The 25,859-nt window shown below is 40.1% G+C and overlaps 1 protein-coding gene across 1 annotated transcript in view; it reads right to left on the bottom strand.

Annotated features, from left to right (window-relative positions):
* The window catches only part of TNFRSF10B (TNF receptor superfamily member 10b), a 36,951-nt gene that overhangs the window by 10,039 nt on the left and 1,053 nt on the right, over positions 1 to 25,859 (bottom strand). Inside the window, exon 2 of the mRNA XM_033134745.1 lies at positions 7,327 to 7,432. Within this exon, the coding sequence (XP_032990636.1) occupies positions 7,327 to 7,432 (106 nt within the window). The remainder of the gene's footprint in view (positions 1 to 7,326; positions 7,433 to 25,859) is intronic.

The following is a 25,859-nucleotide window of genomic DNA, read 5'->3' as shown; positions in this document are numbered from 1 at the left end:
CGAGGAATCCAACTGGCAACCTTGTGGTTGAGAGCCCGCACTCCAACCAACTGAGCCATCCAGGAGACAGCTCAGCTCAAGGTGCCGTGTTCAATCTTAGTTGCAGGGGGCGGGGCCCACCATCCCTTGCTGGGATTCGAGGAATGAATTGGCAACCTTGTGGTTGAGAGCCCACTGGCCCATGTGGGAATCGAACCAGCAGCCTTCGAAGTTAGGAGCATGGAGCTCTAACTGCCTGAGCCACCGGGCCGGCCCCTGTATCTTTTAAGTCTAATGGATTTATAGTGTTGTTCAAGTCTTCTACTTCCTTTTGATCTTTCTGTCTGAATATTCTAGGCATTTCTGAAAAGGGCTTTTATAGTTTCCCACTACTATTATTGTTCAGTCCATTTTGCTTCATATTTTGGGGGCTTTCTTGTTAGGAACATGTATGTTTATAATTATTATATTATCTTGATGGTTCAAAGCTTTTATCAAAGCATGTTCTTACGTCCCTTTTAAAACTATTGTGACTTCAAATCTATTTGTTAATAATATAACCATTCGAGCTCTCTCTTAGTTACTACTTGCAAACAATATCTTTCTCCATCCTTTTACTTTCAATCTCTTTGTGTTTTTATATCACTGGACAGGATAAGTGGCAAATTTGAACCAGCAGAATTTTTTAAAAAATCAGTGAACATGAAGATAAGCTATTGAAATTATTCATACTGGGGAAGAGAAACAAAAAAAAAAAATTTATTTTTTATTTTTTATTTTTTTTTGCCCCCCCCCCCCTCCCGGGAGCTGAATAAAGATTGCTGAGCAGAGGAAGTCTTTAGTCTGGAACCTAGGGCCTTTGGGAAGAGGGGGCAGAGCTGGGGCACTGTATAGTGGGGTTTCTCCTCAAGATCTTCCCTGGAAAACGGTCAGGGCCTAGCCAGGTCCTGGAAGCCCAGACATTGAGAATGTGTGAGTCAGAGACTCGCCCCCGCCCCCCGCGGCTGTCTCACTCCTCCCTCCAGTTCTGGGAAGTCAGGCTGGGGATCATGCCACTCTTCGAACCATTTAAAGTTAAAGATTCTTTTATTAATAAATTCTCCCCCCTCCAACCTTTCTCCCCAAAATAAATATCTCCCCCCCTTTGAGGGTTGGGGGGGCAGTGTCTTAGGGCCAGCCCCCCTAGAGGGCCAGCCCCCTAGTGTTAGGAACAGGTCCCTAACCCCCCAGGCTGAGACCCCAGTGCTGGAATTTCAGCTCATCTGAGTGGGTAGGGCCTGGTGTTGTGTCTGTCTGTCAGGTCAGACTGGCTGCCAGGCCATGGGAGGGGGGACCCTTGTGCAAATGTAGCAGTTCCTTAGTGTCAGCTGTCTGGTGTGAGCCAGCCTAGGTCTCATTTTCTGTCCTGGAGCCAGAGGCAGGGCAGTCAGACACCTTGAATGAAGGCTCCTCTGAAGCCTGGGTCCAGGCCTCAGAAGTGATTCACCCGTCCCTCATCCCTGCCCACCCCTGTGGTTGGAGCAGCCTGGCTCAGGGCTGTGTCTGGGAGGCAGGGTCTGGCTCCAGAATGAATGAATGAATGATGAGTGGGCGCGGCCTCCTGCTGGCAGGGGATGCTCATTGTTGCTGGATCAGAGCCACACCGGGAAGCCCTCCCCGCCAGTCTCCTCTATGGGGGTGGTAAACTTCTCTCTCCTGCGGTACCGTCTCCAGACCAGGAAGCCGGAAAGGAGCCCCAGCACAAGGGCCAGGCTCAGGGCTCCCCCCAAGATGGGCCACAACAGCTGGAAGGTGGCTGGAGGGGCCGCAGCACTTGGCACCCACTCCCCCGCCACAGCGCACAGCAGCACCAGCCCGAGCCACAGCACCAGGAGCCGCAGCAACGGGCACTGGAGGCCAGGAGCCATCGTTAGCGTCCCGCGGGCGCTGCCTTCTGCTCCAAAAAAAAAATTTTAAAAATGAGCAGAACCTGAGGGACCTATGGGATACTATCAAATGCACCAACATCATGAGAGTCCCAGAGAAAAAAAAAGAGAGAAAGGGGGGAAAAATATTTGAAAAAATAATGAACAAAAGTTACCCAAATTTGATAAAACACTTGTCTATATTTTCAAGAAGCTCATTATGAACTCCAAGCAGGATAAATTTAAAGAGATCGACCCAGAGATACATAGTCAAATGGACAAAAGCCATATACAAACAGAGAATCTTAAAAGCAGCAAGTGAGACACAACTCATCACATACATGGCATCCTTAATAAAGTTATTAGCTAATTTCTCTTTAGAAACCATGGAGGCCAGAAGGCAGTGGATTATATATTTAAAGTGCTGAGAGAGACAAACCTGTCAATCAAGAAGTTCTATATCCAGCAAAACTATCTTCAAGAATGAAGAAGAACTTAAGACATTCCCAGATAAACAAAAGCTAATGGAGTACATTACTAGTAGAAATTCCCTATAAAAAATAGTAAAAGGAGTCCTTCAGGTTGAAATAAGATGACATTATACCATAGTTCATAAGCCATATGAAGAAACAAATATACTGGAAAGTAGAAATAAAATACTGAAAGAGGTAACTACATAGATAAATAAAAATGCCAGTATGTCTTAGTCTATTTGGGCTGCTATAACAAAATACCATAGACTGTGTGGTGTAAACAACAAACATTTATTTTTCACAGTTTCACAGTTCTGGAGGCTGGGAAGTCCAAGATCAAGGTGTCAGCAAGGCAGGTTATATTCTGAGAGCTCTTCTCTTAGCTTGTAGGCGGCCACTATCTTACTGTGCGTTCACACAACCTCTTCTTTGTGTGCGTGGAGGGAGGGAGGGATAAAGGGAGGGAGAGAGAGAGAGATAACAAGCAAGTTCTCTGGCCTCTTCTTATAAGGGCACTAATCCCATCACAAGTACTCTACCTTCATACCTCATCTAAATCTAATTATTTCCTAAATACTTCATTTCCAAATACCATCACACTGGGGGTTAGGGCTTCAATATATGCATTTAAGGGAAACATAATTCAGTCCATATCATAATTTTATAGTACTTTTGCTTTGTCACATCTTTTTTCATATATTATTTAGTGGAAAAAGGCATAAAACAATAATAACAGATTTATTTCAACGGGCACACAATGTACAAAGACGTGATCAATGACAACAATATAAAGGAAGAGAGATGGAAATATGTATGAGCGTAGTGGTTGGATACCATTAAAATTATGTTAGCATTATTTAAACTAGGCTATTTAAGTTTAAGATGGTAATTGTAATCTCCAAGGTAATTATAATGTTTCATTTTATGTGTCAATTCAGCTAGGCCATGGTACCCAGGTATTTGTCCAAACATATTTGGAGGTTGCTGTGAAGATGTTTTTTAGATAAGATTAATATTTAAATCAGTAGACTTTGAGTAAATCAGTTTATACCAAATAATGTGAGTGGGCCTTATCCAATCAGTTGAGGGTCTTAACAAAAAAGACTGACCTTCCTGGAACAGGGAATTCTACTAGCAAACTGCCTGTGGACTCAAACTGTACACACACAAAGAAAAGGTCATGTGAGCACACAACAAGATGGTGGCCGCCTACAAGCTAAAAGAAGAGGTCTCAGAATAAAACTTATCTTGCTAACACCTCGATGTTGGACTTCCCAGCCTCCAGGACTGTAAAAAATAAGTGTCTGTTGTTTAAGCCACCCAATTGTGGTATTTTGTTATATTAGCCCAAATAGATTACAACATCAATTTTTCTCTGAGTCTCCAGCCTGCAGGCCTCCTTCTGGATTTTGGACTTGCCAGCTTCCACAATTGCATGAGTAATTCTTGAAAATAAATCTCTGCCTCCCTATAGATACAATTTCTATTTCTCTGGAGAATGTTTACTAACAAAGGTTTTGGTACTGAGAGTGATTTTGGAGGAAAAGAATCTGAAGGATGCCTTTTCTGGGGTTTCTGGAATTGGTTCTTTCGTTTGGTTAGGCTTAAAGGCACCAATGACTCTATGTACTATACACAGATAGTCCCTGGATTGATGTGGCAATAGAGATGTGCAAATAATCACCACTGGAAACACCTTATCAGATACTTATAAGAAGCACGGTTTGAGTATACTATTTATATGATACCTTTGAACTTTTAAAAAAATGTGGTAAAAAATATATAACTTTCAATTTGCCATCTTCACCATTTTAAAGTGTACATTTCAGCAGTGCTAAGTATATTCACATATTGTACAAACAATCTGTAGAACTTTTCATCTTACAAAACTAAAACTCATTATCCATTAGGACTAATCTCCTTCCCTATTACCCCCAGCCCTTGGCAATCATCTTTCTACTTTTCTGTTTCTATGATTTTGAGTGCTTTAAATACTTTATATGAGTAGAATCATATAGTATTTGTCCTTTTGTGACTGGCCTATTTCACTTAGCATAATGTCTTTGAGATTCAGCTATATGTTGTAGATGTGACAGGATTTCCTTCTTTTTTAAAGCTGCATAATATTCATTGTGTGTATATAACACATTTTCTTTACCCATTCATATGTCAATGAGCATTTGAGTTGTTCCCACCTCTTGGCTACTGTGAATAATGCTGCTATGAACATGAGTGTGCAACTATCTCTTTGAGATCCTGCATTCAATTCTTTTGCATATATACCAGAAGTAAGAATTGTTGGATCATATGGAAATTCTATTTTAATTTTTTTGAAGAGCCTCCATACTGTTTTCCATAATGGCTGCATCATTGTACATCCTCACCAACAGTACACAAGGATTCCAATCTTTCCACATACGTGCTAACATTTTTGGTAGTAGCCATCTTAATCAGTGTGAGTTTGTATCTCTACTTTGGTAGCCCCTATAGGTGAATTTCAGTGCAGGTTCTTAGGATTTTGCAACAAAACCTTGCCATGCTCTGTGGATAACTACTCTCCTTTTCATAAACAGATTTTGGCCTGCTACTGTGCCTGAGCAGATACTGAATGGCTAATCATAGGCCACCAAATTACCCTGTGACCTGAGCTTCCCATCATGTACTGTTATCTGACCCACCAAACCATAAAGTCGGGCATGCAAAGCAGCACTCTACTGTTAACTGTGGGGGGTACGAGGTCAGACAATTAAGTTTGCGAACGCATCCTAGAAAAAGTGCTACCTTTGATGAGAATGAGAATTCAGCTCATTGCTGAATATCACCTCGGTCACCTTCGAAGTATTTCCCTTGGGAAGCTGTGCACCGACGCCACTGCCTAGCCCACCCTTCAAAGCAGTTTTGGAACTCTTTTTCTAGAATGGCCATCAGAGCTGTTGTCATAATACCCTTGATGTCCTGAATGTCATCAAAATGTCTTCCTTTTAATATTTCCTTTATCTTCGGGTAAAGAAAGAAGTCATTGAAGGCAGATCAGGTGAGTAGGGAGGGTGTTCCAATACAGTTATTTGTTTACTGGCTAAAAACTCCCTCACAGACGGTGCCCTGTGAGCTGGTGCATTGTCGTGATGTAAGAGCCATGAATTGTTGGTGAAAAGTTCAGGTCGTTTTCGTCTTTTTCACGCAGCCTTTTCAGCACTTCTAAATAGTAAACTTGGTTAACTGTTTGTCCAGTTGGTACAAGTTCATAATTAATAATCCCTCTGATATCAGAAAAGGTTACCACCATCATTGCAACAAGTTCACGGACTTAATTGTATACCTATTCATGGGCTGTGACCAACGGTTTGGCTGGATGGTCGGAGACGGGGAAGGAAAATGATTGGAAAACTGGTGGTGACAAGGAAGTCTGGGGAAGATATATTTGGATGGACCTCTCTGAACTGGTGAAAAATGGGAAGATATTTGTGTCCCACGTAAATGTTTGCCAAAGGGTGACCTCAGCAGAAAAGGATTTTGATAAACAGGAGGATAGGATGCCTTGTTCTGCTGCTACCACTCAACCCCTTTCTCAAGTCACTCCCTCATCACCCAATGTGCTCATGAACAAAGTGGCCATGGTGGCTGGGATGGAGATTATTCATGGGCCAACAACACAGACTTCCACACAACAAGGTCCGTCTGTCTATGACCACTGCTAAGTGCCCAGTCAGCCAGCAGCAGAGACAAACACAGCCTGTGAAATGGCATCATTCCCCATGGTGATCAGCCAGCTACTTGGTGGCAGGTTGATTACACTGATCCACGTCTATCACGGAAAAGAGCAATACTTTTGTTCCTACTGGAATAGACACTCTGGATATGGATTTACCTGCCTTATATGCAATGCTTCTATCAAAACTACCATCCAAAATTAACATCCATCTCATCTTCGGACCACAGCAATAAGTGGCAGGAGCTCTCCTGTGTTTACAGTTGCATTTGTGTATTTGTTGGGGCTAGATTCTTCCCTCTCCATGTCCTGACACCTTGATAAGCCCGTGTGTGCAATGTGGGCTCGCCCTAATGGAAGATGCACAGAGTAAAGAGGAAATGCAAATTCTTAAAGGGATTTTAAACACCCCCAGGTGCTAGCTACTCTTGCCAGTTCTCAATGCCCTTGTGCAGGAGAAGATAGATTCCTAACACACACAAGTGGGGAGAAAAGGAAACATGTGCGAGGCAAAACCCCCAGTCAGCTACCAGCCAGGCGTAGTTCCTGCTGCCTTTCCCATAGAACCATATGGAACACAGACACCTCATTAGGCAGAAGACCAAGGACTACGCTTCACAGATATGCCCTGGATGGCCCTCCACCTGCTCCAGTCTTGTCCCATTTCAATCCAAGTGTGTGAAATAAAAATACAAATATGATCCTATCAGTCTTCTGCCTAAAACTTTTCAGAGATGCTCTTCAGTCACAAAATAAAACCCATGCTCCCTCCATGGTGTTCAAGGTCCTGTGTGATCTGCTCCCACCTGTCTTTGTGACTCTTCAGCCCCCACTCACCCCAGGGGCCCCCTACCTTTGCTTAAACAAGCCTAGTCCATGCCCCCTGGGGCCATGGTTCCCAGGGGGTTCTCTCAGGACCACTCTACCTGGCTCTCAGCACCAAAGACAGTGGCTGTCTGCATCAAAGTCACCATCCCTGGGAGGCCTCACCAACACCATTTCTGTCCCACCCATCACTCAGGTATCTTCACAGTTCCTATCTCATCTCTCCCACTGTCTTGTTCATCTGCCTGACTAGATACCATCCCAGAAGGAGAGTTCCAGGAGGGCAGGGGCTTCACGCCCTCCACTAGCACAGTGCCTGGTACACAGAAGGCATCTAATACCTGTGAATAAAGAACCAGGAACTGTGGGAACCAGAGAGCTGGAGGAGCCGGAGACAAGGGTGGGGTAAGGGTTGGAAACCAGTCTTAGAATGTACCTGGCGGACACCACCTGTCCGAGAGGCTATGCTTCCATTTCTGTAGGCCAGCTAATTGCCTGTGATCTCTCTCCTGCCCTGTGGTCACGGCTGAGGCATTGAAGACCTGTGGAGACAAAGCAGAGATGGGCTTAAGTGGCGTCCAGATTCTCCTCCCTCCCAGGATCCCTCTCCCATTCCCTGCACCTCAGCTACCAAAAGCAAACAGAACTGGGATCTTTCCTCTAGCTCTCAACTCTCATTCTTTTTATTCATGTTTGCCCCTTGGCCTTTGGTGCTACTGTGTTTCCCCGAAAATAAGACCTAGCCGGACAATCAGCTCCAATGCGTCTTTTGGAGCAAAAATTAATATAAGACCCTGTCTTACATTATACTATATTTTATTAGACCCGGTATTATATTATATTATATTATATTATATTATATTACATTATATTATTTAAGATTTGGTCTTATATTATATTAAAATAAGACCGGGTCTTATGTTAATTTTTACTCCAAAAGATGCATTAGAGCTGATGGTCCAGCTAGGTCTTATTTTCATGGAAACACGGTAGCAAGTAACTTACACTTCAAAAAGTTTCCAGCATTCTTTTCTCTTATACTAAAACAAAATATGTCTATTCCACATGGGCAAGGAAAGTTTTTATAAAAATGCAAAAACCACATGTGACCCTCCCTCAATTAGTAATAGCATCCATTAAAACTGTTTCATTTAGTTTTTCTATTTCACCCTATGTGTGAATTCTCTCTCTCTCTCTCTCTCTCTCTCTCTCTCTCTCTCTCTCTCTGTTTCCCCACCCTCCACATTTTTACAAATAAGTGTTATATACAATACGCAACCTTTGAGAAGATCAGGATACAAGATCAAACATTAAATAATGAATTTTTGATTTAAAAAGGTGCCTCAGACACCTAGACAAATGGAATAGAACAGACAGCCCCAAAATAAACTGATACATATATGGTCAAATGATTTTTGAAAAGAGTCCCAAAACCATTTAATGGGGAAAGGAAAAATTTTTCAACAAATAATCTTGGGAAAACTGGATTTCCATATGCAAAAAAAAAGAAGAAGAACTTGGACCCTTTCTTTACACCATACACAAAAATTAACTCAAAATGGATCAAGGATCTAAACATAAGAGTGAAAACTAAAAAACTCTTAGAAGAAAACATAGGGGCAATTCTTCACAATCTTGTATTCGGTGATGATTTCTTGGATATGACACCAAAAGCACAGGCAACATAAAAAGAAAATAGGTAAATTGGGCTACATCAAATTTTAACACTTCCCTGCATCAAAGAACACAATCAACAGAGTGAAAGGGCAACCCACAGAATGGGAGAAATATTTGCAGATCATATATCCAATAAGGGGTTAATATCCAGAATACATAAAGAACTCCTACAAAACAGTGACAACAACAATAAATTATCTGATTTTTAAATGGGCAAAAGATTTGAAGAGAGTTTTTCCAAAAAAGATATTCAAATGGCAAACAAGCACATGAAAAGATGCTCAACTTCACTAATCATTAGGGAAATAAAAATCAAAATCACAATGAGATAACACCACATACCCATTAGGATGGCCACGATCAGAAAAAACAGAAAATACAAGTGTTGGTGATGATGTGGAGAAATCGGAAGGCTGTGCACTGTTGGTGATAATGTTAAATGATGCAGCCCCTATGGAAGAACAGTTTCCATAAAATTTGGGGGTTTCTCCAAAAATTAAACATAGAATTACCATGTGATTTAGGGATTCCATATCTGAGTACATATCCAAAAGCATTGAAAGCAGGGTCTCAAAGACGTATTTGTACAGCCACAGCCACATTCCTTGCAGCATTATTCACAATAGCCAAAAGTTGGAAGTGACCCAAATGTCCATCAGTAGATACGTGGATAAACAAAATGTAAATACAGACAATGGAATATTCAACCTTAAAAAAGGAAAAAAATTCCAACCCATAGATGAACTTTAAAGACAATTAACAGTGAAATAAGTCAGTCATAAAAAGACAAATATGTAGGATTCCACTTATATGAAATACATAGAGTAGTCAAATTCATAAAAATAAAAAGTAGAATGCTGGTTGCCAGGGGCAGAGGTGGGGTTGGGGGAAGAGAAATGGAGAGCTATTGTTTAATGGGTACAGAACTTTAGTTTAAGAAGAAGAAATAATTTCTGATGGCAGGCAGTAGTTATGATTGCACAGCAATGAGAATGTACTGAATGCCAATGAACTCCACACTTAAAGACTTAAATTTCACGAAATTAAAAACAAATTTAAGTGTTTATTGTAATCCCTATAGCAACTGCATATAAATAATATAAGTATTACAAATAAAAAGCCAATACACAATTAAATGAAATTCAGACAAGTACTCAATTAACATTAAAGTATGTAGGGAAGGAGGATCAGGAAAAATAGACTGGACAAACAAAATAAATCATAAAATTGTATGAACCACTGCAACCATGCCAGTAATTACATTAAATGTAAATCCACTAAACACTTCAATTCAATGGTAGAAATGCTTATAATGGATGGAGAACGAGACCCAACTGCATACTGTCGATTAGAGATGCAATTTAAAAGCAAAACACAGATATACTGAATGCAAAGGGATGGAAAAAGATATACCATGCAAACAGTAAGCCTAAGAAAACTGCTGTGACTATCTTAATATTAGATGAAGTTGGTTTAAGATAAATAGTATTAACACAGATAAAAAGGGACCTTTTGTTGTGTTAAAAGGGTTAATTCATCAGAGTTATAATAATTATAGGTGTATATGTGCCAAACAATAAAGCTTCAAAACACATGAAACAAAAATTAAAAGAATTAAAATGAAATTATAACACCCTTTTCTCCGTAATTAATAGAAAGATTAGATGAAAACATCAGTAAAGTCACAAGCGATTTGAATACTATCAACCACCTTAACTTAATTGACATTCATAGAACAGATGTGCAACATTTACTGAAGACTCATCCTCTTCTGACCAACAACTATGGTCTGGGTTATGAAACGTGCCCAAATATACTTAAAAGGAGTGAAATTACATCAAGTGTATTCTCTGATCTCAATGATATTAAATTGGAAATTAATAACAGGATCTAGAAAGACCTCCAATGAAATTAAAGAAATACCATCTCACACTCATTAGGATGGCTACTATCAAAAAAGAAAAAAGTAAAGAAAGAAAACAAGTGTTGCCAAGAATGTGGAGAAATTAGAAGCTTTGTGCACTGTTGACGGAAATATAAAATGATGCAGCTGCTACGGAAAACAGTATGGTTTTCTCAAAAAATTAAAAATAGGATTACCATGTGATTCAGCAATTCCACGTCTGGGTATATAAACAAAATAATTGAAAGCATGGACTGAAAGAGATATCTGCACACCCCTGTTCACAGCAGGATTATTCACAACAGTGAATTTGTTTGTATTCACAAGAAAAGGTGGAAGCGACTGAAGTATCCATGAATAGATGAATAAATAAACAAAATATGGTATACACATACAGTGGAATATTAGCCAACCTTAGAAAGGAAGGAAATTCTGATACATGCTACAACATGGATGAACCTCAAGGACATTATGCTAAATAAAATAAGCCAATCACTAAAAAGACAAATACTGTATGATTCTACTCATGAGAGGTTCATGGAGTAGTCAAATGCATACAGACAGAAAGTAGAATGTGGTTGCCAGGGGTTGGGTTGAGAGGAGGCACTTAGAAGTTGTTGTTTAATGGATATAGAGTTTCAATTCAGCAAAATGAAAATAATTCTAGAGGTTGGTTGTACAACAATGTGAATATAAATACTACTTAATAGTACTATAAAAATGGTTAAGATGGTAAACTTTATGTGCTGTGTATTTTACCACAATTGAAAAAAAAATTTTAGGGGGTTTCCAGTCAAGATGGCCACGTAGGTAAATGCTGTGCTTACCTTCTCTCACGACCACATCAAAATTACAACTGAACTACAAAACAACCATCATGGAAGATCACCTGAAATCTTGCTGAACTGAAGCCCTACAATAAAGGATATACAAAAGAAACCACCTCGAGAATGGTAGGAGGGGCAGAGACATGGAACTGGCTGGTCCAACCCCTGTGTGTGACCATTAAAAGTCAGGAAGGATATCTTGGCTGCAGAGATTCCTCCAAAGGAGGATGGGGTCCCAGAGACACAGCAGGCTTCCCAGCCCAGGGTTCCAGTGACAGGGAGGGAAGCCCCCATAATTTCTCCGTATGAAAACCAGTGGAGATTGTGGCTGAGTGAGACGGAGGATGGCTGAAGTCCCAGGTGTTCCTTATATAGGGCCCATGCACAGACTTACTCACTGATGGAATTACTGGCTCTGAGCTCCAGCACTGAGGCAGCAGCTGGAGAAATGACAGGAATATACAAAGGTGAACGGAGTTGTCTGACTTCGGGACGGGGGCTGGAAGGGCAGCTTTCTCCTGGACAGAGGAGCTGGTGTAAGTCATTGCTTCTTTGTTGAGTGACCCCCTTCCCAGCGTGCAGACGCAGGTGGGAGCCATATCTGAGTCTCCATCAAGTGGGCTGACACCACTCATTCGCAACGCCCTGCTGATTCTGAGACCCCACCACGCCCAACTTTCAGGCACACCAAAGACTCTTCCAGTGGCTTTTTTGCATAAACCTCCTGCCTTGGTTCATGCTACAGACTTTCCTAGGGTCTCTCAAAGGTTTGTGGAACCCAGACATGCAGCATCTAGCTTGAACATGTCCCATACCTCTGGCTGAGCAGCCCTAAGCCTGGCACTAGTGGCAGCCAGCCTTGGTTCGCAGCTTGGTCTCTCAAGACACTTCCAAGCACAGTGCAGGTGGCAGCCATCTGTGGATTGCTTTGTGGCTCCTGCCAGGTGGCCCCAAGTAGGGCACAGCCTGAGGCTGAACTCAGTGGGGCCCTTCTCAGGTGGTCCTGTGGCTGGCGTACCCAGTGGTCAGCTTCAAAATGAGCTGGAGCATCACCCAGATGCCTCCAAGGACTACACAGTCATCGGGTGGATTGGGTAGGCACCAGAGCCCTGCTGAGGCAATCCTGCTCTGAAGGGTCAGCCCCTGCACAACTGCTCCACTGTAGTCATGGCCAGTACTCACAACTAATCAGCCCTATGGTCAATCCCTCTCACTGACATGCAAACAGCAACCAAGGCTCAAATACAAGAGGAGGACACAACCCACACAAAAGACACACCTGGAGTGCACAGCTCAGGTGACCAGGAAGATTGTGCCACTGAGTCCCACAGCACACCTACCACATTTGGCCACTCTATTAAGATTGGAGACATAGCAGCCCTCTATAATACATAGAAAAAAGTACAGGGAAGCAGTCAAAATGAGGAGACAAAGAAATATGTCCCAAATAAAAGAACAGAACAAAGCTCCAGCAAAAGAACTGAACAAAATGGAGACCAGCAAACTACCAGATGCAGAGTTCCAAACACTTGTTATAAGGATGCTCAATGATCTCAGGGAACATCAACAAAGAGACAAGAAACATAAAAATGGAGATAGAAAACATAAAAAAGAACCAGTCAGAAATAAAGACTACAGTAATGGAAATGAAGAATACATTACAGGGAATCAACAATAGATTAGATGAAGCAGAGGATCAAATCAGTGATTTAAAAGATAAGGTAGCAGACAATACCCAACCAGAACAGCAAAAAGAAAATAGAATCCAAAAAAATAAGTAGACTTTAAGGGGACTCTGGGACAACATCAAGCATACCAAGATTCACTTTATAGGAGAAGAGAGAGAACAAGAAGTTGAAAATCCATTTGAAGAAATAATGACTGAAAACTTCCATAACCTGGAGAAGGAAATAGATATAGAAGCCCAGGAAGAGCAGAGTCCCAAACAAGATGAACCAAAAGAAGCCAACACCAAGACACATCATAATTAAAATGGCAAAGGTTAAAGAAAAAGAGAAAATCTTAAAAGCAGCAAGAGAAAAGTAGTTAGTTATCTACAAGGGAGCTCCCATAATGGAGTGGCAGGAAATATTCAAAGTGATGAAAAACAATGATCGACAGCCAAGATTACTCTACTCAGCAAAGCTATCATTTAGAATCGAAGGACAGATAAAGAGCTTCCCAGACAAGAAAAAGCTAAAGGAGTTCATCACCGCCAAACCAGTATTACAAGGAATCTTAGAGGGACTTCTTTAAGATGGAAAAAAAAAAAATTAAAAATATGAATAATAAAATGCAATAACTACATACCTAGAAACAGTTACTTTCAATGTAAATGGATTAAATGTTTCAATAAAAAGATGGCGGGGGAGGAATGGTAAGAAATTAAGACCCTACATATGCTGCCTACAAGAAAATCACTTCAGATCAAAAGACACACACAGACTGAAAGTAAAGGAATGGAAAAAGATATTTCATGAAAATTGAAACAAGCAAACAAACAAAAAAGTTGGGATAGCAATATTATACCAGACAAAATAGACTTTAAAACAGAGACTACAACAAGAGACAAAGAAGGACCTAGTAATCCCACTTCTGGATATGTATGTCTGAAATGCGACTTCAAGGGGACATGCTCATCCATATGCGCATTGCAGCATTATTTACAACAGCCAAGATATGAAGGCAACCTGTGTGTCCCTGAATGGATGAATGGATGAAGAAAAGGTGGTACATATATACAATGGAATATTACTCAGCCACAAAAAAGAATGAGATCTTTCCATCTGCGACAACATGGATGGAGCTATAGAGTATCACGCTGAGTGTAGTTAAATCAGATAACGAAAGACAAATGTCATAAGATTTCACATATAAGTGGAATCTAAAGAACAAAATAAACAAATGAAACAGAAACGAACTCATAGATAGAGAACATTTTGATGGTTGCCAGATAGGATGGGGGTTGAGGATGGGTGAAAAGGGGGAAGGGATTAAGAAGTACAAATTGGTTGTTATACAGTAATCATGGGGATATACGGTACAGCATAAGGAATATAGTCAATAATATTGTAATAACTATGTATGGTGTCAGATGGGTACTAAATGTACCATGGTGATAGATGGGAGGGAGGTTGGGGCACAGGGTGAAAAGGTGAAGGCATTAAGAAATACAAATTGGTAGTCACAAAACAGTCATGAGGATGTAAAGTATAAAGAATATAATCAATAATATGGTAAAAACTATGTATAGTGCCAGGTGGGTCCTAGTCAGGAAGATCACTTTGTCAATTATATAAATTTCTAACCACTATGCTGTACACCTGAAATTAGTATAAAATAATATTGAACGTCAAAATAAAATAAAATAAATTGCAAAAAATAAATTTAAAAAGATCTAAAAAACCCCCAATTTTTTAAGGTGCCTGCCAAGCTGTAACTAATGGAACCTGTCAATGTCTCACTAAATACCAAAGTCATAGAAAAGTGACACTATGGGGATTTGCATGACGACTTCTGAGCTATAAATGACATAAGAACAATTGGAGAAATTTGAATGAGGTTTGAGAATTAGTAGTAATGTATTGATGTTAATGTTCTGATATGAAGGCTCTATTGTGTTATGGGGGAGAAAGTTCTCCTTTGCAGGGAGAATACACTAAAGTGTTTAGGAATGCTGTTCATCGTGTTAGAAGCTGGTTTTCAGATGGCTCAGGAAAAGCTTTTGTATAGTTTTCGCAGCTTTTCTGTAATTTTCAGAGTGTTTTAAAATAACAAGATAAATTAAGAAAAAAAGTCAGAAGAAAAACATTTTGTTGAGCTCAGTTCAACCGACCGGTACCTAAATAAGATAAAATGCAGCCACCTTCCACATAAAAGCCTAGTAAGTATTTGGTGACAGCTAAGCTCACGTGTATCCCTCCATCCTCCCTTTTCCAGGCTGCGCCTCCTCTGAGTCCCTTCAAGGTACATTCTCCTTTCTTTGCTCTTACACTGCTCTTCCCTCCTTTATTTACTGACTCTCTGTCTCATTGATTCTTTCCCTCAACATTTTATTATGAAACTTTTTACGGACTCAATAAAATCTACAGATTTGTACAATGAACACTCAGAAACAATGAAATGTATATTTCTTAAGTGTAGCACTGAATGAGCTTATCAATTCATACACCTGTGTAGTCCAAATCCTCTATCTAGACCATGGAACATAGCACCACCACAGAACATTATGCCCTGTGCCTCTTCTTTGGTAATCCTGATTTGCAACACCATCCAAAGAGGCAATTATTTTTTCCAATATGGAACGAGTCTTCAGTAGATGTTGTGTCTGCTCTATGAATATCAGTTAAGTCAAGGTGGTTGATAGTGTTCAGATCTCTTATGACTTCACTCAGCTGTATTCATCTAATCATTTCTATCAATTCCTGAGAAAGGTGTGCTGTAATCTCCACTTAATCCTGTAAATTGTTGCTTCATGTATTTGGAAGTTCTATTATTGGGCATGTACATATTGATGATTGTTTTGACTTCCTGATGAATTTATCCTTTAACACTACAAAAGATCTCTGTTTATCTCTGGCAATATCCTTTGCCCTAAATCAATTTCATCTGATACCTATGGACCTGGGCAATTCCTCAGGACTATAAGATAGCCGCAGAAGTTTTCTTAGGTGTTATATAGATGTTATACCTCTTTCCATCCATTTACTTTCGGTATGTCTGTCTGGCTTTTAAATTGCATCTCCAACAGACAGTATATAGTTGGCTCTTGCTTTTTCATTAATTCTAACTCTTTATACTTTTGAATTATACTAATTTGGAGTTAATGAGATTACCAACCAGGCTGAATCTCACCATTTATTTCCTGTTTGTCCAATCTGTTTTTTTTCTTGTTGCTCCTTCCCTAATATTAACCAAATATTTTTTACAATTCCATTTAATTGTGTGTTGGCTTTTTGTCTATATATGTTTGCGTTATTTTTTAGCAGTTCCTATATGAATTACACTACATCCTTTTAATTATTTACAGTCTATTTAAAGTTTTAAAAAACAGATTTATTGAGGTACAATTGACACACAATAAACATCATATAATTAAGGAATAAAATTGATAAAATTTGACATATGTATCCACCACTGAAAATTTCACCACCATCAAGATACTTAAAACCCATGTCATCACCGCAATCACTTTCTTTTGTCCCTCCTGCTCTGACCCTTCTGGCCCCAGGCAACTACTGATCTGCTTTCTGACACTAGAGATTAGTTTGCGCTTTATAGAATTTCACAAAATGAAATCAGATCGTATGTACTCTTTTCTGTCTGGCTTTTTTTACTCAAGATAATTATTTGGAAATTCATCCACTTCATGTGCATCTATACTTCATTCTTTTTTGTTACTGAGTTGTATTACTGAATTAATAGTGTAATATTAATATAAAATATTGGAGACTTGCAACAATATAAATCCATTAAACACTGCCTCCATTCTTTTTGCTACATACTTTATAAACCTCATAAACAATGTATAATTTTTGATGGTATACAATTTCACGAAATTAAGGGGAAATAATCCTTTACATTTGGCCATGGTTTTTTTGTTTGTTTGTTTCCGATGATTTTTTTCTTCCTTAAGATTCATGTTTCCATTTGATTTCATCTGTCTTCATCCTGAAATCTTCACTTAGCATTTTGAGTAGTTCAGGTCTACTGGCAATACAGTATCAACACTGTTTCCAAAATCACAGTCATATTCCTAAATCTTAAGCCCTTTTCTCCCGATTTACCTTTTGATTTTGTTAATGCCAATTCTCAGGTTAGGATACCTAGATTTCACCTTGAATCCCTTTCCCTCCTCAGACCACCACACCCGTCTCTCGTGTGTTACCATGATCCTCTCCCTCAGATCCACGTCTGCCTCCACTTTCCTTGCAGGCTGATACAACCTCACCGTTCAACCTAACACATGCCAAATGCTGCTCAGGCCATGTCTGTCTGACTCGTCTAGTCCACTTTCTCCTGGGCAAACAATTATCTTTAAAAGTGCTGGTTTGATCAATGTCGACCTAGCTTTGGAAACCTATGGACCTGGGCAATTCCTCAGGATTATATTCAGTCACCTCTGTTTTGTTTTCAACCTGCCTGTCATATTTTCCACCATCCACATTAAATATACTTGGGAACAGGAAGAGGAAATCATATCAGTGTTAGTGCAGGCATCTTAGAACCCACATTATCCACTCGTTCAGGAAGGCACGTCTGGAGCCTGGTGAGTAACACTGTACGAGGGCCTGGGAAGTATCAGGGACTGGACATGACCCTTCCTTTCCTTAGGAGACTTCCAGGTCACAGGGAACTGAGGCAGACAAAGGTGCAAAGAGTCCAGAGGGGCTGCTCAGGCAGAGGTGACAAGGTCATGGGTGGCAAGGACACTGGTGGACATAGAGGAAAGTTCCACATGGACAGGATCACAGACAGGTATGAAGTGAAGGCAATTGTGTGTGTGGGTGGGTGGCGGGGGGGGGGGTGCTGCATGAGGATGGGGGAGGAGGCTTTGTAGTGTATGGTTGTCTTTGCTTGAGGGACCTAGGGTGTAGCTGAGAAGCTGTGTCAATCCATGGATGTGTGAGAGAGAGAGAGAGAGAGAGAGAGAGAGAGAGAGAGAGAATGAAACAGAAAGGAGCATGGACAAAGGCGGGAAGAAAAATGAGAAGGGAGGAGGCAAAATTTTGTAGTTGTTGAGCAATACAGGCTTACTGGCTCCTCCTCCCAGAGACGTCATTAGCTGGGTGGGGGATTTCCTTCATTTGTTCCTCCCCTGCATGTGACGCACTGCCAAGTGTCAACCTCACACTATTTCCTAATCAAAAATAACACAAGCAATCTCCTCTTTACTCTTCTAGGGTAACAAACCCTAAAACCTACCCTGTTGACGTCATAGGAATGGTGGCAGCAGGGCGCACTTTCTGAGTTCTCCTCCGGATCTTATTACAAACGGGACCTATAACCCATCAAAGAACTCTTTGCTCATCACGCAGAACAGCTAAGAGACTCGTGGAAGGATTACTTGAAGGTGCGCTAATTGGGCGAGCAGGGGAAGAAGGAAGGGAGCGGAGTGAAAACGCGCGGTCCCGTGGCGGAATCCCGGCCGGCGTTGGCAGCGGTGGCACCCGCAGTTCCAAAGACGCACGGGATCCCAGGGCGGAACAGAGAACACAAAAACCAGGAGGGCCCAGTTAAGAGGCACAAGATTCAACATATCCAGAGGCCAACTCCAGACCAAACCAGAGTACTACCGGGTTTGACCTACAAGTCACACACCCAGAGGGAATTCTCTGCAGGCACAAGAGCCCATAGAGGCCAAACCACATTTAAGTCGTCAACCCTCACGCAGCAGAACGCCCTGCGGGGGGCAGAGCCAAGTCTCACAACAAGTCAGCCTAGGAGTTAACCCCACCTACTCACAAGCAAAAAGCAATTAAAGATCTTCTTGAACAGGACAATATACACAACACAAGAGTCACCTTTGGAGCACACGCAGAGGAGAAGAACGAAGTAGTGCAAGTCAAATATAAAGGACACATACTACATAAGATAACCTAGCAAGAACTAAGAACTCTAGGGGATCTACCTAATACATCAAAACAAACAGAGAGTCAGCCAGAATGGGGAAACAAAGATACACGTCCCAAATAAAAGAACAGAAGAAACCTCCACAACTGGAACCAAATGAAGCAGAGGTAACCAACCTTTCAGAGACAGAGTTCAGAACACTGGTGATAAGAATGTTTAAGGAGCTTAGAGAAGACATAAAGAAGGATGTAGAAATCATAACGAACAACCAGTTAGAACTAAAGAATACAATTACCGAAATTAAGAACTCACTTGAAGGAATTACCAGCAGGTTAGATGAAGCAGAGGATCGAATCAGCGACTTAGAAGACAAGGTAGCAGAGATCACCCAAACGGAACAACAGAAACAAAAAAGAATAAAAAACAATGAAGATGGCCTAAGAGACCTCTGGGATAACATCAAGCGCAACAACATGCGCATCATAGGAATACCAGAAGGTGAAGAGAGGAAGCAAGGGATTCAGAACATATTTGAAGTAATAATGTCCGAAAACTTCCCCAGCCTGATGAAGGAAACCAACATACAAGCCCAGGAAGTGCAGAGAGTTCCAACCAGGATACACCCAAACAGGTCCACACCAAGACACATTATAGTTAAAATGGCAAAGCTTAAAGACAAAGAGAGAATCCTAAAAGCAGCAAAAGAAACACAGAGGGTTACATACAAGGGAACTCCCATAAGACTATCAAATGACTTTTCTACAGAAACATTGAAGGCCAGGACAGAGTGGCAGGAGATACTCAAAGTGATGGAAAACAAAGGCCTACAACCTAGATTGCTTTATCCAGCAAGGCTATCATTTAAAGTTGATGGGGAGATAAAGAGCTTCCCAGAAAAAAATAAGCTAAAGGAATTTATTACCACCAAGCCAGCATTGCAAGAATTACTAAAAGGACTTCTGTAAATAGAAGATGAAAACAATCTAACTACAAATTTAAAAATGGCAATAACTATGTACCTGTCAATAATCACTTTAAATGTAAACGGATTAAATGCTCCAATCAAGAGACATAGGGTGGCTGACTGGATAAGAAAGCAAGACCCTTGTATATGCTGTATACAAGAGACTCACCTCAGAACAAAAGACACACACAGGCTGAAAGTGAAGGGTTGGAGTAAGATATTTCATGCAAATGGAAATGAGAAAAAAGCTGGAGTTGCAATACTTATATCTGACAAAATACTTTAAAATGAAGAACATATTAAAAGATAAAGATGGGCACTATATAATAACAAAGGGATTGATCCGACAAGAGGACATAACCCTGGTAAACATCTATACACCCAACATAGGAGCACCTAAATATATAAAACAGGTACTGACTGACCTAAAGACAGAGATCAACAGTAACATTATCATAGTAGGGGATTTCAACTCACCTCTGACAACAAGGGACAGGTCTTCCAGACAGAAAATCAATATGGAAACAACAGCCTTAAATGATACATTGGACCACTTGGATTTAATCGATATTTTCAGAGCATTTCACCCCAATGCTGCAAAATACACGTTTTTCTCAAGCGCACATGGAACATTTTCCAAGATAGACCATATGTTAGGCCACAAAACAAGTCTTGATAAATTTAAGAAAATTGAAATCATACCATTTGTCTTCTCTGATCACAGTGCTATGAAATTAGAAATGAACTACAGGAAAAAAACTGGAAGACACACCAATTCATGAAGGCTGAATAACTTATTACTAAATAATGAATGGGTCAAGCAGGAGATCAAGGAAGAAATCAAAAGATATCTCGAGACAAACGAAAATGAAAACACCACAACCCAAAATCTATGGGATGCCGCAAAAGCAGTCCTAAGAGGGAAATTCATAGCTTTGCAGGCCTACCTAAAGAAACAAGAAACATCCCTAATCAACAGTTTATCTTCACACTTAAGGGATCTGGAAAAAGAACAGCAAAATAAGCCCAAAGGGAACACAAGGAAGGAGATAATAAAGATCAGAGCAGAAATAAATGAAATAGAAACCAGAAAAACAATACAAAAGATCAATGAATCCAAGAGTTGGTTCTTAGAGAAGATAAACAAAATTGACAAACCTTTAGCCAGACTCATTAAAAAAGAAAGAGAGAGGACCCAAATTAATAAAATCAGAAATGAAAGAGGAGAAGTGACAACAGACACCGCAGAAATACAAAAAATTTTAAGAAATTACTATGAGCACTCATATGCCAACAAATTTGACAATCTGGAAGAAATGGACAATTTTCTAGAGGCGTACAACCTTCCAAGGCTAACTCAAGAAGAAACAGAAAACCTGAATAGACTGATTACCACCAGGGAAATTGAATCAGTAATCGACAATCTCCCAACAAACAAAAGCCCTGGACCAGATGGCTTTACAGGTGAATTTTACAAAACGTTCAAAAAAGAATTATCACCTTTCTCCTCAAGCTCTTTCAAAAAATCCAGAAGGAGGGAGGACTCCCAAACACTTTTTACGAAGCCACTATCACCCTGATCCCAAAATCAGACAAAGACACCACAAAAAAAAGAAAATTACAGGCCGATATCTCTAATGAACATAGATACAAAAATCCTCAACAAAATATTAGCAAACAGAATTCAGCAATACATTAAAAAGATCATACAACATGATCAAGTGGGATTCATCCCTGGTATGCAAGGGTGGTTCAACATCCGCAAATCAATTAATGTGATACACCACATTAACAAAATGAAAAACAAAAATCACATGATCATATCAATAGATGCAGAAAAAGCATTTGATAAAATCCAACAGCATTTATGATAAAAACCCTTAAGAAAGTGGGAATAGAGGGATCATATCTCAACATAATAAAGGCCATATATGACAAACCCACAGCTAACATCATACTCAATGGGGAAAAGCTAAAACCATTCCCCCTAAGATCAGGAACAAGGCAAAGTTGCCCACTATCTCCGCTTCTATTCAACATAGTGCTGGAAGTTCTAGCCACAGCAATCAGACAAGAAAAAGAAATAAAAGGCATCCAAATTGGTAAGGAGGAAGTAAAATTATCATTATATGCAAATGATATGATACTATATAGAGAGAACCCTAAAGACTCCACCAAGAAGCTATTAGAGCTGATAGATGAATTTAGTAAAGTAGCAGGATACAAAATTAATATTCAGAAATCAGTTGCATTTGTATATACCAATAATAAAACATCAGAAGGAGAAATTTTTAAAAAATCCCATTTACAATTGCTCCAAAGACTATAAAATACCTGGGAATAAATTTAACCAAAGAAGTAAAAGATCTGTACTCAGAAAATTATAAGACACTGAAGAAAGAAATGAAAGAAGATATAAATAGATGGAAACACATATCATGTTCATGGATAGGAAGAATTAATATAGTTAAAATGTCCATACTGCCTAAGGCAATATACATATTCAACGCAATTCCTATCAAACTACCAACGACGTTTTTCACAGAAATAGAACATATAATCTTAAAATTTATATGGGAGCATAAAAGACCCCGAATAGCCTCAGCAATCTTGAGAAATAAGTACAAAGTGGGAGGTATAACAATACCTGACTTCAAATTATACTATAAGGCTACAGTAATCAAAACAGCATGGTACTGGCATAAAAACAGACACATAGATCAATGGAACAGAATAGAGAGTCCAGAAATAAATCCATGCCTATATGGCCATTTAATCTACGACAATGGAAGCAAGAATGTACGATGGGGTAAAGACAGTCTATTCAATAAATGGTGCTGGGAAACCTGGACAGACACATGCAAAAAAATGAAGCTGGACCACCTCCTTACACCATATACAAAAATAAATTCAAAATGGCTTAAAGACTTAAATGTAAGATCTGAAACCATAAAATACCTAGAAGAAAATATAGGAAGAAACTTCACAGACATTACCCGGAGTAAGATTTTTACTGATATATCTCCTCGCACGAGGGAAGTAAGAGAAAAAATAAACATGTGGGATTACATCAAACTAAAAAGTTTTTTCACAGCAAAGGAAACCATCAATAAAACAAAAAGGGATCCTACTGAATGGGAAAAGATATTTGCCAATGATATATCTGATAAGGGATTAATATCACAAATCTATAAAAAACTCACTCAACTCAACTCAACTCCAAAAAAACAAATGACCCAATTAAAAAATGGGCAGAGGACTTGAAGAGACATTTTTCTAAAAAGGACATACAGATGGCAAACAGACATATGAAGAAATGCTCAACCTCAGTAACCTCACTAACTAAGAGAAATGCAAATAAAAACCACAATGAGATACCACCTCACCCCAGTCAAAATGGCTATCATCAATAAATCAACAAACAACAAGTGCTGGCGCGGATGTGGAGAAAAGGGAACGCTTGTGCACTGTTGGTGGGATTGCAGATTGGTGCAGCCACTATGGAAAACAGTATGGAGGTATCTCAAAAATCTGAAAATGGAACTACACTATGATCCAGCAATTCTACTCCTAGGTAACTATCCGGAGAAATCCAAAACTCTAACTCAAAAAGCTTTATGCACTCCTATGTTTATTGCAGCACTATACACAATAGCCAAGACAGGGAAACAACCGAAATGCCCATCGGTAGATGACTGGATTAAGAACCTGTGGTACATTTATACAATGGAGTATTACACAGCCATAAAGAAGAAAGAAATCTTACCATTTGCAACAACATGGATGGACCTAGAGAACATTATGTTAAGTGAAGTAAGTCAGACAGAGAAAGATAAGTACCATATGATCTCACTTATATGCGGAATCTATAGAAAAGAATAAGTGAATGAACTAATCAGAAACAGTTTTGGAGACAAAGAGGAAAAACTGAGGGTTGCTAGATGGGCGGGGGGCTGGGGGTAAGGGGGAAGGTGAGGGGATTAGAAAACAATCAGTAACCACAAGATGGCCACGGGGTTTTGAAAATTAATCTGGGGAACGTAATCAATAATGTTGTAAAGATTTTGTAGGGTATCCGATAGACACGTGTCCCATTTGGGAGACCACCTCAAGGATGATGTAGATGCCTGATCACTGCACTGTACACCTGAAGCTGAACAATAATGAATGCCAACTATAATATTATATATATATATATGTATATACATGTATGTATACACTTACAAGAGGCAGAGTACAGCATTGGGAGTGGAGACAGTGGAAATGGGATGGCTCAGTGCGATGTCAGAGAGATAGTGGATGGGGGGCGGGGGGTCCACAGTGTGAGGGATATAAATGATAAACGTCTAAGTATTACTTTGTCTTGTGCACCTAAAACTAATCATAATAATAATAATAATAATAATAAAAGAAGCATCAAAAAAAACACACAAAAAACCTACCCTGTTTATCTTAAACAGAGGAGTAATTCACAGTAATAGCATCAGATCTGGCCTCAAGGTCTTCATGCTGACATTGTTTATTGGGGTGTTTTGTTTGTTTGTTTCTGTTTTTTAATTGTAGCAAAACTCGGAATTGAAAGTCAAGTCATCTGACTTCTAGTCCAGGGCCAGCCACTAAGCCACAGGAGTCTGGGAGCTCTAAATCTCACGTTAACCTTTCTTGAAATAGGGGTTCCAACTAAACGACCATATGTGGCCCTCCTGTCACCACAGTGAGCCATATCAGCCCTGAGGACTTGGTTTGGCCTCCCACACAGCCTCCCACAGGTGCCCAGTCAGCTCTCAGGGTTTACAAAGGGCCCCACAGACTTTTATCTCCTTCTCATTTGACACATGAGTAAGCAGGGCCACTCCAGGGTCCCAAAGCTAGAAAGGAGCGGAGCAGGGCTGCTGTCCCCAGCTCCAATATCAGAACTCACACAGCCTGGCTGAGCTTCTGAGCCTCTGAACCTCACAGTTCCTGCCCTGACAGAGAAAGGGAGCTGGGCGGAAGGCACTAGAAGAGAACTGGGGCCAATCCCAGCAATGCAGGGGAAGGACCAGGACTCAGGAAAGAACTCAGCACTGGGCCTCAACTGATGTAATCCTTCCAACAGTCCCAGGACATGAACTCATCTCACTTCAGGTAGGGCTGGGGTGAGATGCCCTGGCTCCATGTGACACAGTTCAAGTGCCCCTGCCATCCCTGCTGCCTAATCTGGGTCTCCTGATCCTCATTCCCAGCCTCAGAAATCTCCTGGATCCTTGAAAATCTCTACTCGCACCGAGGAATCAAAACCACAACAATATGGTGTCCCATTTTCAACCTCTTAGACTACAAAGAATTCAAGTTCAGTGTAGCAAGGGTGTAAGGAAACAGAAATACTGGGCACTCTTGGTGTGAGTGTAAAATGGTACAGCCTTCTTCTGGAGGACAATTTGTCATTATCTAAATGTAAGTATAAAATTAACTGACACAGCAATTGCACTTTAAGGAATTATGCACTGTAAGGTGCACATGGACACATGACACATACAAATATCTACTACAATGCTGTTAGAATTCGCAAAATCAAAATCGGGATGTCATCTAAAAAGATATTCATAAGAGGCAAGAGTAAAATACACTCATGTCTGCTTTACCCACACAATAGAATACTATGCTCTTGAAAAGAATAAGAGAAGTCTGCATGGATAGACATAAAACATCTAATGGAATTTGTTACTAGCTTCACAATACAAGAAAAGTGATCATGACTGTAAATGCATAAAGAAAGGCAAGACTTGGGAAGGGATGAGAAGAGGAGTTTGTAAATTCAAAGGCCTAGGTCTCACATTCCCCAAACCATCAAATTCAGATTTTTGACCTTATCTGCACAGGTATCTTTACATTCACCTGGAAACACACTGGCTAAATGACTAAAGTGAGCCATTCAGGAAACAGGGTTAAACATGGTTCTCACCTAATATTGACTCATATTTTAAAAATAAATTCTGTAATTATTTTGTGATTATAAGTATTGCTTCTCTGAATTTTGAATTGAT

This window comes from Rhinolophus ferrumequinum, chromosome 18, assembly GCF_004115265.2.
Source record: "Rhinolophus ferrumequinum isolate MPI-CBG mRhiFer1 chromosome 18, mRhiFer1_v1.p, whole genome shotgun sequence".
Lineage (NCBI taxonomy): Eukaryota > Metazoa > Chordata > Mammalia > Chiroptera > Rhinolophidae > Rhinolophus > Rhinolophus ferrumequinum.
This window is presented reverse-complemented; position numbering and strand designations above follow the sequence as displayed.